The sequence below is a fragment of the Homarus americanus genome, unplaced genomic scaffold (genome assembly GCF_018991925.1).
Source record: "Homarus americanus isolate GMGI-L3 unplaced genomic scaffold, GMGI_Hamer_2.0 scaffold36473, whole genome shotgun sequence".
Taxonomy (NCBI): domain Eukaryota; kingdom Metazoa; phylum Arthropoda; class Malacostraca; order Decapoda; family Nephropidae; genus Homarus; species Homarus americanus.
In genome coordinates this window covers 25,001-42,347 of record NW_024712099.1, presented here as the reverse complement: position 1 = coordinate 42,347, position 17,347 = coordinate 25,001, and the positions used below count along the sequence as shown (strand labels likewise).

At 43.9% G+C, this 17,347-nt stretch overlaps 2 protein-coding genes across 2 annotated transcripts in view; both read left to right on the top strand.

Annotated features, from left to right (window-relative positions):
* The first annotated feature begins 16,503 nt into the window (after positions 1–16,503).
* Positions 16,504–17,169, top strand: LOC121859309 (protein FAM83H-like). The gene has a single exon (XM_042356108.1). It carries the CDS (start codon positions 16,504–16,506, stop codon positions 17,167–17,169), a length of 666 nt encoding a protein of 221 aa, XP_042212042.1.
* A 110-nt stretch (positions 17,170–17,279) lies between these two features.
* LOC121859300 overlaps positions 17,280–17,347 on the top strand; it is a 1,171-nt gene continuing 1,103 nt past the window's right edge. The window contains exon 1 of the mRNA XM_042356098.1: positions 17,280–17,347. This exon is cut by the window's right edge and continues 217 nt beyond it. Within this exon, the coding sequence (XP_042212032.1) occupies positions 17,280–17,347 (68 nt within the window).

Here is a 17,347-nt window from a genome sequence, read left to right as displayed (position 1 = left end):
CCCCCGTCTCAACTAACTACCTCCCTCTCACACACACCGAGGATCCCCCCACACCCCCCTGTCTCTCAACTAACTACCTCCCTTCTCTCACACACCGAGGATCCTGTCCCCCTGTCTCAACTAACTACCTCTTCTCTCACACACCGAATCCCGTCCCCCTGTCTCTCAACTAACTACCTTCTCTCCACACACACCGAGGATCCCGTCCCCCCTGTCTCAACTAACCTACCTCCCTCTCTCTCACACACCGAGGATCCCCCACACCATCTCGTGGCCTCCTGTGTATCTCCAAGGAGTTGTGAACAGTTTTTGATCTCCTGACTCTCCATCACTGGCAGTGTCTGGCCCGCCTCTCACAGAACACATAATAACCATCTTTACAACATTTTTTTTTGTAATTATTCATACGTCCAAAATACCACAAAAAACAGCTATGTAAATGTCCACTTTAAAATAAAATGACACAATTAGTTTATTTCGTTAGTGTTATGTATATCTGTGTGTCAGGTAGTAAAGAGCGTCTGCCTATATAGTGTGTTGGGGGAGGCGACAACACCGCCGGGTCACTTATGGTTTTACATTATTACTGCGTCCAAATTCTTCGGCTGAGACTTTTAATGACGCCAGCTTGTAAAAATACACAAACCAACTGATGCTGTTTTATTCTATTCCTGATGTTAAGTGTTGCTGCTGTGGTGAATGTTTTAATACTAAGATGGATAAAATTAATGGTATTATTAATTTGGTCCCCAGACATGTATTGGGGTATAAAGTCAGCCTGAAAATATCTGGAGTGGTGGGCTGTGGTCGCCAACCCTCAGACAACATGGCACCTTAACTGACTGCTGACTGTTATTCTTCTAGTTTACTTCTGCCAGACAATTATATTTAACACAAATATCATCACCGACGCAGAATAACAGAGGAAGTGTTACATTATTTTTAACTGTTCACATTCTATGATTACCTTTTCAAAATTTAACGATAATATTCCAAATTGTTGACGACTTAAAGTAACAATTAATACATCATGATGACCAAAACTGAGGCAGCCAGTTATGGTTATATTTACCAGTAAACCTAAAGAAAACGGGTTCAATGCTTTCTTATAGAAAACTTAATGTATGGTAAACTATTACATACTGGGAATTAAAGATAACTAATACTTTATATATATAACTTACAATCACAGGTACCACACGCTAATACAACACACGAGGACTAGGTGGGATGATTATACTCGGTAAAGGTAAGACAAACGCTGGGCAGGAAGGCTGGGTCAGTCCTGCTGTACCAACGACACAACAAACTCTCCCTCACCTCTGTTTCAAGACTTTAATTTGTCTTTATTAGAAGAGAATACAAAAAAATGAAAAACATAAGAAATAATACTAGAGTAAACACAATCACTAACCACAACGAACCCTTACAAAAACTAAACAAATTAAAAATAAAAGGTTTCTCAGGATCATAGACAACATAAAGGTTTATTACTTATGCTCAGGCAGAACTCAGGCATCAGATCGTTGCTTCAAAACACCAAATGTAGAAAAAAAATTGATGAGGTCAAAAGGGGGTGAGGTCAAAGGGGAGGGGGGGGGAGTCCTATTTAGGCTACCTTGGGGGTACAAGACAGACCCCCAACAGGTGAGGTAGGAGGCTTGTGACAAAGATCTACCTGTTAAGAATTTAATCACACAGATCGACTATCACACTGTTGTAAATGACCTCCAGAGAGACAGGTGACATGAGGTGACCATTTTGATATGTGTGTGACCTGATAATGTCACATACACATGGTCAGAGAAAATAACCAGTGTGTGTGTGTACGGGCTCTCTCTCTAGTTCAACCCCTCACAATGTACAGTACATCAGCTTGTGTTGATTCACCTATATAATGTGTTACGGACCCAGGATGAGTCTTACCTCCTAAATAAACACCACTAAACAAGAGCTTATACACAGTGTCCTGGGTAGTGTGACCATAAGGGGTGAGTGAATGATTTATCCTGTTAACATAAGAAAATAAGGAGTCTGCAATAGGCCGGTTGGCCTGTGCATGGCAGCTCCTGTCGAGAGTTACTACCACTCTCTATCATCCATGTATCTATCTAGCCTCCTTTTGAAACTTTCCAGAGTTCCCGCACTTACTACAAAGTTGCTAAGCTTGTTCCACTCTGTCCACCACCCTATTTGTGAACCAGTTTCTTCCCTATCTCCCTCCTCTAAACCTAAACTTATCCAACTTGAATCCGTTGCCCGAGTCCTATCCTGCTCGGATATTATAAGAACTTTATCTATATCCCCTTTTATTGATTCCTTTCACCCACTTAAATACTTCTATCATATCTCCCCGCACTCTTTTCCGTCTTTCTAGGGAATGCAAGTTAAGTTTCTTTAACCTATCCTGATATGGAAGGTTTCTAAGTCCCGGAATCATTTTGTCATTCTTCGCTGCACCGACTCTAGTGAATTTATATCCATTCTATAGGGGCACCAGAACTGAACTGCATAATCGAGGTGCGGCCTGACTAACGCAAGATATAGTTGCAGGACTGTTGTAGGACTGATTTAGGCAGGTCTAGGGTACACCTCGTCCCTGGAGTTTACCACACTGATCTTTAGCAATAAACACTTTGGCGACGAGAGAGTACAAAGTTGGTGGACAAATGTCAAGTTTGGCGTTTCGATTTTCAAACCTTTTTCATAAACACTAATTAGAACTAAGGCATGTGAGCTGTTGCCTTGAGTACATAATACCCAGTGGGTTTTTTTTAATAACAATTCTGCTTAATACTAGTCCAGTCGTGTCTCGGAGGTCAACACGGTGAGGTAGGCATGACTGTCTACCTACCTGCTCAGATTTCCTCCTCAAGACGACCACAGTAATAAGAAGTGGTCGCGTCACACACTGGACTTGTGCACAGCCTTGAACAACTTGAAACTCTGTATAAACTGAATGGCGAGAGAGACGAGGGAGTGGAGGGAGGTTTTAACAGTGATGGCATTATCTGAGTACTATTCAGCTGGGGGGCGAAGGGGGTGAAGGGGGGGAAGGGGATGAAGAGGGGCTCCATTCACGAGGTCACTAGCCAGGTGCCGCTGTTTGGGATCACTATGAGTTTGGTTGAGGAATTTCAATGCTCGTAGAGACAGATTTTACGTAACTCCTCCGACTACAGAAACGAACAATGTTATACACAATAATTTAGATCCAAAGATAAAGTCAAACTGTTCAACTTCAGAAGACATGTGAGTGTTGCAGCCCGGCAGAATAGCAAGACTATTATTTTTTTATTCATTTATTTTTTTCACGAATAACTTGATTACGGACAACCTTGTAGAGATTAGCGATGTTGATGTGTGGTGTCAGTTAGTCCCGGTGCTCCAGGGATACTACCTTTACCACCTGAACGATGAGGTGCTCCTTCATCTGTGTACACACACACACACACACACACACACACACACACACACACACACACACACACACACACACACACACACTATACGCCTTAACTACATTTCGTCAACACAAGTAATCACTAGTATCTGAACTATAATAATCCACAAGTATCAGTAGCTCTCTGACCACCTCCACACATCCTCAACAGGTGCGGTACAACACGGATCTGAGAAGGTTCAGTCCTGGCGTCTAGCAGGATGCCGCTTATTACCGCCATTTTTCCCAACGCCTGAGGAATGTTCACCGTCTGGGTCGGATGCACACTCGGGGTCCGGGTAGAGCTGGGCCAACGATACTGATCATGTAAATACAGACATGACCACTGAATATTTGGCTACTAATCCGGTGCTGAGTGATGCTGTAGTCAGATTTCATGAGCTGTGCTTCGTATCCACACAACAGTCTCAATGTGGTTACAAAATGTAGCGGGAAACTTGATGATCCTCTATTTTTTTTTCTCTCGGGTTTAGTCTCTGTTCGTTCGTCCGTTCAGACACAATCTTGTCCGAGAAGTAACTTTAGCTCAATACTGGTGGACACATTGGGTTTAGTCTCTCTGTCCGTTCGTCCGTTCAGACACAATCTTGTCCGAGAAGTAACTTTAGCTCAATACTGGTGGACACATTGGGTGAAAGGTTAAGTTCAGAGGACAGCGAACTCGGCTGCTTCTGGTTCACGAGGTGTCAGCGCTCGAATAAATCAAATATCTTACCCAATAGACCCGCTGCAGTTTCCTCCATTCTTATGTTCTTATTACTGCTTTATAACATCCACATTACGGGTCAGAGGCCTTCACTAGGGTCACCACCTCGAGGTTGTACACTTTACTAGGCATCAGGTATTACTCCGACACTTCTTGGTGAGAATAAAGTAATGTTTGTGGACTGTCTCTAAAATGTCTCTATTTGTGTATGCTTAATACAACACTGGACAACTCTCACTTCGCAACAGACGAACCAAGACGTCACCATTTTTTCTGTTTAAAAAATTTATTGACAAAGCTTGTAGTACAGTTTGCCTATTCTGAGTAATTCAGTCAGGTCTTGACACTGAGGGTGGTATCACTCACTGCCACGCAGGACAGAGGTTCATACACAAAGAAATACATCATATTCATTAACAGCTATATATGTATAGAGGTCAGATTCATGTGTGTAATGTCAATGTTCACTGCCATGCAGGACAGAGGTTCGTACACAAAGAGATGCATCATATTCAATGACAATATATATAGGTCAGATTCATGTGTGTAATGCCACTGTTCACTGCCACGCAGGACAAAGGTTCGTACACAAAGAGATGCATCATATTCAATGACAATATATATATAGGTCAGATTCATGTGAGTAAGGTCAATGTTCACTGCCACGCAGGACAGAGGTTCGTACACAAAGAGATGCATCATATTCATTGACACTATATATAGGTCAGATTCATGTGGGTAATGCCACTGTTCACTGCCATGCAGGACAGAGGTTCGTACACAAAGAAGGAAATACATCATATTCATTAGCAGTATATATGGGTCAGTGGTTCACGCACATTGGAGTCATATTCTAATTGAAGACTAATCAGTGTGGGCAAGCAAATTTGGGATAAACAGCAAGAATGTCCTCAAGCACCCCTAATTCAATGTAGTAATTACATAGTTCAAGATACAATAAGTCAGGTGGCCTGAAGTCTTTGACAGTATCACATTCAATAATATAGTGTTCAAGTGTATGCTTTAGAGGTTTATCACAAAGTTTACGTGCTGAGTGTTCCGGTATGGGTACAGCGTTACTAACTTGCCAGATGTGTCTGTATCCTAGCCTAATTCTGGCCACGACTACATCACATTGTCTGGTTCTGTCCTTTGCTGGCCATACCGGTACCTCTTGTCACAAAATTTTCATATTTACTAATGCTACAACTGCCAGGTCTCTGCATTTCACTTCTTCTAGATCAGAGTTCATGATTCTACGTTTGTTTTCCCTACCGCCGCCTTCTGTAAACGCCTCAACCCCAATCATGATAAGATATCTAATCAGGTCAAACTTCAGCAAAAAAAGATGTTACTCTGAATCACAAAATCATCGACTGTCGCCATGAAACATTAATTTAGCTGTCCCATGTTGGGGCCCGGAGCGGCTGGCACAAGGTGAGTTAAGTTGCTAGCGCATATTATTAAAGATGACATTTACTGTGGCACCTTTACTGTGGGTCCATACCGCCCCCCAAGGTCATTTTGGTCACCCGTCAGCTGCCACCTTTATTCACAGACGACCGCAGTGTTGTCGTCCACCTGTAGTGTTCATCTGGATCAAAACAACAGACCTTGACACAGCCAGTACCCGCCACCTCGCTGCCACCTGACCCAATGACATTCAACCAAAACCGGTCCATCCATCCACGCGATCATCCATGTAAACAAACCTTCCTGACCCAATGACATTCAATCAAAACCGGTCCATCCATCCACGCGATCATCCATGTAAACAAACCTTCCTTCAGCCTCCTCTCCACACGCCACACCTAGCCAATGAGACTCGGTCACCAGTAAACAACAAATTCTTAAAAAAAACCCAGTATGTCTTAAAACAGCAGGAGTGGTGACGTCAAGAGGTTGCGCAAGACTGCAGGGTCGTGGCAAGAGATCCTGGAACCAAACGTGCTGCTCGATCCTCCTCCTCTATCCTCAATGTGTTTAAATATCTTGGCTTTCTTGAATATACTCGTGCATACTGGAAGGACCCTCCTGACACCCCAGGGAAGCTTAACAGTAATCTAATTTGTATCTCGATGCAACACCTTCTACCTTACACTGCCACAAACTCAGTAAACAAACGGCCCTATAATCCATCACAAACTCGTCTCCAAAATAAGGTGTCCTTCAAACAGACTTCTCAATACAATAATTAGTTCTCACCTGAGGTTTACAATAGTATGACCTCACTGACACACACACAACCCTCCTCCCTCACCCTCCCATACACACAACACCCTCCCCATCAAACACACTTCACCTTGTAACATAACAACCAACAAAAAAAAACTTAATTCACCATTTGAAACATTCTGGCAGTTCACTCGTATGAAAAACTATAAATGTGGGAACAAAAGAGGTGATCTACACACGAGTAACCTTGTAATGGCCCTTCACCATCTCCAACCACCATCACCCACGCAACCATCACCACCACCATCAACATCACCACCACCAACATCACCACCATCACCACCACCACCACCAACAACATCACCACCATCACCCATCACCACCACCAACAACACCACCACCATCACCCATCAGCACCACCGCCAACATCACCATCACCCATCAACCACCACCACCACCACCAACATCACCACCATCACCACCACCGCCAACACATCACCACCATCACCCATCACCAACATCACCACCACCAACAAATACCACTACTACCATCAACACCACCACCATCAACACAACACTGATACCACACACCTCCCCAACACCCCTTCAACCATTCCCTCCATCTCCCCAACACCACCACCACCATCACCCTCTATCTCCTCCAACACCCCCACCACCATCACCTCTCCATTCCCTCAACACCCCACCCACCATCACCTCTCCATCTCCCCAACACCCCCACCACCATCACCACCATCACCACCATCACCTCTCCATTTCACAACACCCCACCACCATCACCACCATCACCTCTCCATCTCCCACAACACCCACCCACCCACACAACACCATCCACTCTCCATCTCCCACAACACCCCACCACCATCACCTCTCCATCTCCCACACACCCCACCACCATCACCACCAACACCTCTCCATCTCCCACAACACCCCTCCGCCATACCCCCAAATTTCCCTTCATCTACCTCACCATCACCACCATCACCACCATCACCTCCATTCCTCACAACACCCCACACCCACCATCACCACCATCACCTCCATCTCCCACAACACCCCACCACCATCACCACCATCACCTCCATTCCCCCACAACACCCCCACCATCACCTCTCCATCTCCCACAACCCCCTCCGCCATACCCCACCATTCCCTTCATCTACCTCAACACCATCACCAACATACCTCACCATCACCTCTCCATCAACACCCCCTCCACCATCACCACCACACCACCATCACCTCTTCCCCATCAAAGTATCAAAACAAACCACTCAAGGTAAGAGGTACAAGGAGCTCCTCATCATTCATGTCTAAAGTTCAAATCAAAATACCAATAATAAAAAAAATAAGGAAAAACCAAACACGAGCTATTAATAAAATTTCACGTCATTAATAGGTTTTTTCTTAATCACTTAATTATATCTGTTTTTGGTTATGTTGGCACCCCTGACACCTGTTTGTGGTTATACTGGCACCCTTGTGTCACCTGTTTGATTTATACTGGCACCCTTGTCACCTGTTTGTGGTTATATGTTGGCACCCCTAACACCTGTTGTGGTTATACTGGCACCCTTATCACCTGTTTGTGTAGTTATGTTGCTTCCCCTATCACCTGTTTATAGTTATGTTAGCACCTGTCACCCTATTTGTGGTTATACTAGCTCCCCAAGCACCTGTTTGTGGTATATTTAGCACCCCTATCTACCTGTTTATAGTTATGTTAGCACCTGTCACCCTGTTTGTGGTTATACTGGCACCCTTGTCACCTGTTTGTGGTTATGTTGGCACCTGTCACCTGTTTGTGGTTGTGTTTAGCACCCTTTCATTTTGTGGTTATGTTGGCACCCCTGTCAACCTGTTTGTTGTTATGTTGGCACTGACACCTGTTTGTGGTTATGTTGGCACCCCTGTCACCTGTTTATGGTTATGTTAGCACCCCTGACACCTGTTTATTTGTTATATTTGGCCCCTGTCACCTGTTTGTGGTTATGTTGGCCCCCTGTCACCTGTTTATGGTTATGTTGGCACCTGTCACCTGTTTGTGGTTATGTTGCTTTTATAGATATTTATGGTTATGTGTTGGCACCCTGTCACCTGTTTGTATGTTGGCACCCCTGTCAACTGTTTGTGGTTATGTTGGCACCCCTGTCACCTGTTGTGGTTATGTGTTGGCACCCCTGTCTTTGTTTTATGGTTATGTTGGCACCCCTGTCAACTGTTTGTGGTTATCAGTGGCACCCCTGTCAACTATTTTGTGTGGTTATGTTAGCACCCCTGTCACCTGTTTGTGGTTATGTTGGCACCCCTGTCACCTGTTTGTGAATTTATGTTGGCACCCTGTCACCTGTTTATGGTTATGTTGGCACCCTGACACCTGTTTGTTATGTTGGCCCCCTGTCACCTGTTTGTGGTTATATTTGTTTTGTCACCTGTTTATGGTTATGTTGCTTTTTGTCACCTGTTTGTGGTTATGTTGGCACCCTGTCACACCTGCTTATGGTTGTATGTTGGCACCCCCTGTCACCTGTTTGTGGTTATGTTGGCACCCCTGTCAACTGTTTTGTAGTCATCATTGGCACCCCTGTCAACTGTTTGTAGTTATTGTTTCCCCTGTCACCTCTTGTAGTTATGTTGGCCCCCCTGTCCACCTGTTTGTGGTTATGTTGGCCCCCTGTCACCTGTTTATAGTTATGTTGGCACCCCTGTCACCTGTTTGTGGTTATGTTGGCACCTGTCACCTGTTTATAGTTATGTTGGCACCCTGTCACCTGTTTGTGGTTATGTTGGCACCCCTGTCCTTTGTTTGTGGTTATGTTGGCACCCCCCTGTCACCTGTTTATGGTTATGTTGGCACCCCTGTCACCTGTTTATGGTTATGTTGGCACCCCTGCCACCTGTTTTGTTGTTATACTGGCACCCCCTGACACCTGTTTTGTGGTTATGTTGGCACCCCTGTCAACTGTTTGTAGTTATGTTGGCACCCCTGTCACCTGTTTATGGTTATGTTAGCACCCCTGCCACCTGTTTATAGTTATGTTAGCACCCCCTGCCACCTGTTTCATTATTATACTGGCACCCCCCCTGTCACCTGTTTGTGGTTATGTTGGCACCCCTGCCACCTGTTTTGTTGTTATACTGGCACCCCTGTCACCTGTTTGTGGTTATGTTGGCACCCCTGTCACCTGTTTTGTGGTTATGTTGGCACCCCTGTCTGCCTGTTTGTAGTTATGTTGGCACCCCTGTCACCTGTTTTGTTGTTATACTGGCACCCCTGTCACCTGTTTGTGGTTATGTTGGCACCCCTGTCACCTGTTTGTAGTTATGTTGCTTTTACCACCTGTTTATGGTTATGTTGGCACCCCTGCCACCTGTTTTGTTATTATATTTTTGCTTCCCTGTCACCTGTTTGTGGTTATGTTGGCACCCCTGCCACCTGTTTGTTGTTATACTAGCACCCCTGTCACCTGTTTGTGGTTATGTTGGCACCTGTCACCTGTTTGTGGTTATGTTGGCACCCCCTGTCACCTGTTTGTGGTTATGTTGGCACCCCTGTCACCTGTTTGTTGTTATACTGGCACCCCTGCCACCTGTTTGTGGTTATGTTGGCACCCCTGTCACCTGTTTTGTGGTTAGTTGGCACCCCCCTGTCACCTGTTTGTTGTTATACTGGCACCCCTGTCACCTGTTTGTGAATTATGTTAGCACCCCTGTCACCTGTTTGTTGTTATACTGGCACCCCTGTCACCTGTTTGTGGTTATGTTGGCACCTGTCCAACTGTTTGTAGTTATGTTAGCACCCCTGTCACCTGTTTGTGAATTATACTGCTTACCCCTGCCACCTGTTTGTTGTTATACTGGCACCCCTGTCACCTATTTTGTGGTTATGTTAGCACTATCCAACTGTTTGTGGTATGTTGGCACCCTGTCACCTGTTTGTGGTTATGTTGGCACCCTGTCACCTGTTTGTGGTGTTGGCGCCCCTGCCACCTGTTTGTTGTTATACTGGCACCCCTGTCAACTGTTTTGTGGTTATGTGTTGGCACCCCTGCCACCTGTTTTGTTGTTATACTGGCACCCCTGTCACCTGTTTGTGGTTATGTTGGCACCTGCACCACCTGTTTTGTTGTTATACTGGCACCCCTATACCTGTTTGTGGTTATGTTATGGCACCCCTGTCACCTGTTTGTGGTTATGTTGCTTCCCTGTCACCTGTTTGCTAGATTGTGTTTCCCTACCACCTGTTTGTCAGTTATGTTGGCACCCTGTCACCTGTTTATGGTTATGTTGGCACCCCTGACACCTGTTTGTGGTTATGTTGGCACCTGCCACCTTTTTTGTGCTTATGTTGTACCCCTGTCACCTGTTTATGGTTATGTTGGCACCCTGACACCTGTTTATGGTTATGTGGCACCCCTGTCACCTGTTTATAGTTATATTGGCACCCTGACACCTGTTTATGACCCCTGACACCTCTTTTTATAGTATGACTTAGTGCCTTCAGTAAACTTATAAACAAACGTGTTTACAAATGTCTCCATAATTTCTACTTTCAGTTGTTTTTCCTCCTCCGACGTAAGCAAACACTATTACATATTTGGGTACTGTTTGGCGACACTTTAAGGTTAACCACGCTAAACCTAACCTAACCTAACCTAACCTAACATACCCTAATCTATCTTAACATGACATAATGTAACCAAATCTACCATAACCTAACCTAACCTAACATACCCTCATCTATCTTAACATGACATAATATAATCTAATCTACCATAACCTATCCTAACCTAATCTGACATAGCATACCCCTAATCTACCCTAACCTAACCCTAGATAATGTAAGGGTTTTTAATCATCAGGTGGAAGGTTGTGAGGAGGGGGAGTCCATTTCACTATGAAGGTTAGGAATATAAACACGAGAGAACAGAATAAATAACATTGTCCATACCTGATATATATATTCACCATAACAACAACATCTGATACTAGGGGTCGAGAGGTCAAATTTCAGGGTCACAACTATATTGACCCCACATATCCGTGACCTAATTCCCATAGGGTAAGAGTTATTCATAGTTACACGTATAATCTCAGCGTATTAAATTCACCATCAGAAGATGTTATGTTTCCGAGCCACATTCTGAAAAGGCGACACATAGTATCTTTGTCTCCTTCGTGTGTGTGTGTGTGTGTGTGTGTGTGTGTGTTGTCAAGTTTTTATCAAGGTGATGTCTCGGTGACTAATTACAGTATATAGAATTTTACAAACATACTGCATCTATGAGCCCGAGTGTGTGGCATTAAAGTATCAAGAACCGCTAAATACAGACCTTGAGGGAGACAACTATTGTAGCAAACACATTAACAAGTAAAATAGTCATGCAGTAAGTAAATGATATTGATTTTAACAAGTAACATTTTAACATTCAGCCAATCGTGTTCAGTTGGTCGAGTCGATGACACCCAGATGCTCGTTGTTGTTGTTGTTAATCAGCTGATCGTGGTGATAACAAGTGGACGATGGTGGATCACGTCAATGACTCTAATGCAGACCTGTATTACGGTGGACCATTTTCTGAGAGAGCGTAGTGGCCTTCTGAGCCCAAGCACTGTGACCCCAACACACACCTGAGACGTGACTGCTTGTAGGTGTGGTTTACCTGTCTGCCCCGACCACCTTAGGGATACCGTATCTTTTACCTACACCACCAGTCACACCCCAGACTGAGCCACACAGCAAGGACGTTAAATGACACCTGGAGACACAGCACTTCATAATTACCTATCATTTGTGTCTGAACGTTAATACTTCCTTATAAGCTAAATACCTTAACTAGATTCGTGTGTTACCGTACAGCAGTGAGCGCGTGAACCTTCCGCAAGTAATATTGTCCTGAAATTGTGAAGACCATCATTCAGACATAATATAAGAACAGGCGATGACAACACCCACACACTCTCCTATAGCACAGGGACACAGGGACACAGGGACACAGGGACACAGCACCTGGTGGACACAGAAAAAGATGTTTTACTCGATACACTGAGGCGAGAGAAGGATGACCAGTGTTCCATCCAACAACACAAAACACATTTCTTCATGAGGTGGGGTGAGTTGTTGGTTTTGTTGTTGTTGTATGTTGTTGTTGTTGTTGTTGTTGTATGTTGTATGTTGTTGTTGTTGTTGTTGTTGTTGGTGTTGTTGTTGTTGTTGTATGTTGTTTGTAGTGTTGTTGTTATGTTGTTGTTGTTGTTGTTGTTGTTGTTGTTGTTGTTGTTGTTGTGTGCTCCCTTATTTGTTGTTGTTATTGTTGTGCTATTCTTATTTCCTGATGGTACTATAGCTACTTATGTTTTCATCTATATTGATGCTGTGTTTATGTTGTGATGCTGTTCCGTTATGCCCTGTTAGTAAGCATCAGCGGTGTGTGTGTGTGAGACTTACCAGGTAAAGCCCTGTTTGGAGTGTGGTGAGGGTAGGGGGGTAGGGAAGGCTTAACATTGACAATTGTTCAGTTAAATTTGCATACATCAAGGCCTTTCTCACCATGATATACTGTAGGCTGCGGGCAGAGTGTGACGTGATGTCCGAGGATGTGATCAAGTGGTTTGGTTAGGTTAGGTTTAGCAGGTGAAGACAAAAGATGTAGTTTGTTGGGGTTTTTTGTTGGAATGAGTTGAGTACTAATGATTGGCACTTAGTTGAGGGTGAGATCGAGGGTTAGGTTAGGTTGGGTTGGATAGACATAACCTACAAGATGATATTGAATTAGTTGAGATAGTGGTATACACGTGACCGTTAGTGTGGTATACACGTGACCGTATAAGTGTGTGGTACACGTGACCGTAAAGTGTGGTATACCGGTAATGACTGTCTTGCTGAGCCACGCCCACAACAGGAACAGTAATGGAATCAACACGCCCTTGATCATGTCACCCCGCCCTGCGTCTCTCTGCCCCCCCGGCTTTACCTACCCAATAGGCGTGTGAGACGGTGGACTTGGTCACATTAACATGACGTATCCATCAAAATTACTCATATTTAATAATGTTTACTTGCCAATTGTCTAACACACACACACACACACACACACACACACACACACACACACACACACACACACCCTTGGTCACTAACGACAAAAAATTAATTAAAATCACATATAACTTGTTGTTTTCCTTCTGTAATGACTAAACTGTTAATTCATAATATAATAATTTATCCTTCCCAGTTTACACACGACATCACCGTATAAGGGACCATCTAGCCTAGCGAGTCTCGGTAAATTAGATAACTATGTTTTCGTCGACACTGTTTATGAAGGACAAACTGTTTTTATATACGGTGCATATACGCCAACAGACAAGTGATAATATAAGAGGTGAAGAGGTGAGAGGTGAGAAGAAAGAAGGCTGCAGTGTGTGGAGGGCCGACCAGTGGGGAGTTACGGCATTTAGAAATAATATTAAACTGTTCCAGAAGACACCAGGAACTAGTACACGGAAGAGGTGAACCAGAAACACCATTTGGTCTATATAACACCTTCTTACTACAGTGGTGTATCACATTACCTATTATAGACGAGGACAAAGCTTAGCGTGGAAATGCTATAAGTAAAAAAATAAAACAAAAACATTAAAATATATATAAAAGTAAAGAAAAGCTCCACCAGATATAGAGCTGTAAACTGTGTATAAAAATAAATAAAAAAAAATCAATGAGGGGGAAGACCTGGTTAACAGACAACTGGGACGATGGATTGAGTTACATGCGAACAATAACAACTGAATAACCGGCAAAGATCAGACGTAGGATTGATTAGGATTGATTGGTTGATTGATTTATTGGTTGTGGTAATAACATCCTGGCGACACAACAGCTTAGGTCATGTGTCGTGATGATTCAGGATAACGACCTTGTGTACGAGGAGAATGACTACAGTAACACACTAAATAAACTATATATATATTAATATTCAGTAGAGTTTCATTATTAATATAATTATCTAACAGCCGAACTTATCCATAACCTAATCCAAACCAAACAATAGCTTAACCTAACCTAACCTAATCCCTAGCCTAATCCAACCTAACCTAACCTAACCTAACCTAACTTAACGTAACCTATCCATAAACCTGACCTAACTTGACCTCACCTAACCAAACAATAACCTAACCAAACAATTGCCTAACCAAACTTAACGTAACCTATCCAAACCCGACCCCACTTAACCAAACTTAACTAAATAATAACCTAACCTAACTTAACCTAAGCAAACTTAACCTAACCTATCCTAACCATAAGCCTTGACTAACTTAACGTAACCTACGCATGAACTTAACCCAACCTCATCAAACCCCAACCTAACTCAACCTAATCCAAACATCAAAAATAAACCAAACCAACCAGATTAAACCAAACCAGATTAAACCAAACCTAACCTAACCAGATTAAACCAAACCAAAACCAACCCAACCACATTAAACCAAACCTAACCTAACCATTAAACCAAACCTAACCTAACCACATTAAAACCAAACCCAACCAGATTAAACCAAACCTAACCTAACCTAACCAGATTAAACCAAACCGAACCTAACCAGATTAAACCAAACCGAACCTAACCAGATTAAACCAAACCAAACCTAACCAGATGAAACCAAACCGAACCAAACCTAACCAGATTAAAACCCAAACCGAACCAACCTAACCAGATTAAACCAAACCGAACCTCTCAGCTCAACACCAACAGCTTCCAACACCAGTACCAAAGCTGATAAGTTAGGGTGTACAACAGGGCGATCTGAGGCGAACAATGACGAATAGTTCAGGATATTATTTCTCCACCCCTCCATGGAGGAACAAGGAACGAGCTACCCCTGGAGTGAGCACCCTCCCCCCTCCACCCTCCAGGTCCCACTGCGGTGACCGGGCAGGAAAGCAGCGACCTTTTATAAACAAGTCTTTGCTTGTAAGTCCGCATGAGCCAACATAAGACAGGAATTTTCTAGCATTCCATGTTAAATTTTATCCACTATCCGGTTGTTAAGTGTAATTTGATCTACGTTAAGGTCGAGTCTCGGTTAATCTGCCTCTTAACTTACGAGAATTCTTGATAATCTCGGTGAGATATCTCGGTCTATCATTTAAGTTAAGTTCTCAGGACCAAGATTCTCAGAGGAATTTACAGTATTTTTCTCCACACACGACTGGAGAACAGCCTCCACCTGCTGTCTTCCTTAACTTGGCTACAACCACAACACATTAACGACAACAAGTTATTACACCACAGTTATGAGGCTTTGAATAGATGAACTTAGAGACTCTTGAACCCGAAGTTATAAAGCTTTGAGCAGATGAACCTTAAAGACTTGAACCCGAAGTTATAAAGCTTTGAGCAGATGAACCTTAGAGACTTGAACCCCGAAGTTATAAAGCTTTGAGCAGATAAACCTTAGAGACTCTGAACCCCGAAGTTATAAAGTTGAACAGATGAACCTTAGAGACTCTGAACCCCGAAGTCATAAAGCTTTGAGCAGATGAACCTAGAGACTCTGAACCCCAGTTATAAAGCTTTGAGCAGATGAACCTTAGAGACTCTGAACCCCGAAGTTATAAAGCTTTGAGCAGATGAACCTTAGAGACTCTGAACCCCGAAGTTATAAAGCTTGAGCAGATGAACCTTAGAGACTCTGAACCCCGAAGAAAGCTTTGAATAGATGAACCTTAGAGACTCTGAACCCCGAAGTTATAAAGCTTTGAACAGATGAACCTTAGAGACTCTGAACCCCGAAGTTATAAAGCTTTGAGCAGATGAACCTTAGAGACTCTGAACCCCGAAGTTATAAAGCTTTGAGCAGATGAACCTGAGAGACTCTGAACCTTGGAACTGAAAATATTTATGGAAACTACAGATAAATATGATACTGTACAATTAACGAAGGTAATTACATGGCTGAACTTTATGACCTGAAGACCCTCTGACAACACCTGAAAAGACATATTTAGCATTATTAGGTCAAACTTGTCTAGAGTACAGCAAAATATGTATGTAGTTTTGGTTTGCTTGTAATAATTCAAGAGGATACAGCCACCGCCTCATGTACCCACACAAGAGGATACAGCCACCGCCTCATGTACCCACACGAGAGGATACAGCCACCGTCTCAGGTACCCACACAAGAGGATACAGCCACCTCATGTACCCACAATAGAGGATACACCCACCGTCTCATGTACCCACACAAGAGGATGCAGCCACCGTCTCATGTACCCACACAAGAGGATACAGCCACCGCCTCATGTACCCACACAAGAGGATACAGCCACCTCATGTACCCACAAAAGGAGATACAGCCACCGCCTCTGTACCCACACAAGAGGATACAGCCACCGCCTCATGTACCCACACAAGAGGATACAGCCACCTCATGTACCCACACAAGAGGATACAGCCACCGCCTCATGTACCCACACAAGAGGATACAGCCACGGCCTCATGTACCCACACAAGAGGATACAGCTACCGCCTCATGTACCCACACAAGAGGATACAGCCACCGCCTCATGTACCCACACAAGAGGATACAGCCACCCCATGTACCCACACAAGAGGATCAGCCACCTCATGTACCCACACTAGAGGATACAGCCACCTCATGTACCCACACTAGAGGATACAGCCACCATGTACCCACACAAGAGGATACAGCCACCGTCTCATGTACCCACACAAGAGATACAGCCACCGCCTCATGTACCCACACAAGAGGATACAGCCACCTCATGTACCCACACTAGAGGATACAGCCACCCCATGTACCCACACTAGAGGATACAGCCACCTCATGTGTACCCCACACTAGAGGATACAGCCACCTCATACCCACACTAGAGGATACAGCCACCTCATGTACCCACACAAGAGATACAGCCACCGTCTCAGTGTACCCACACAAGAGATACAGCCACCTCATGT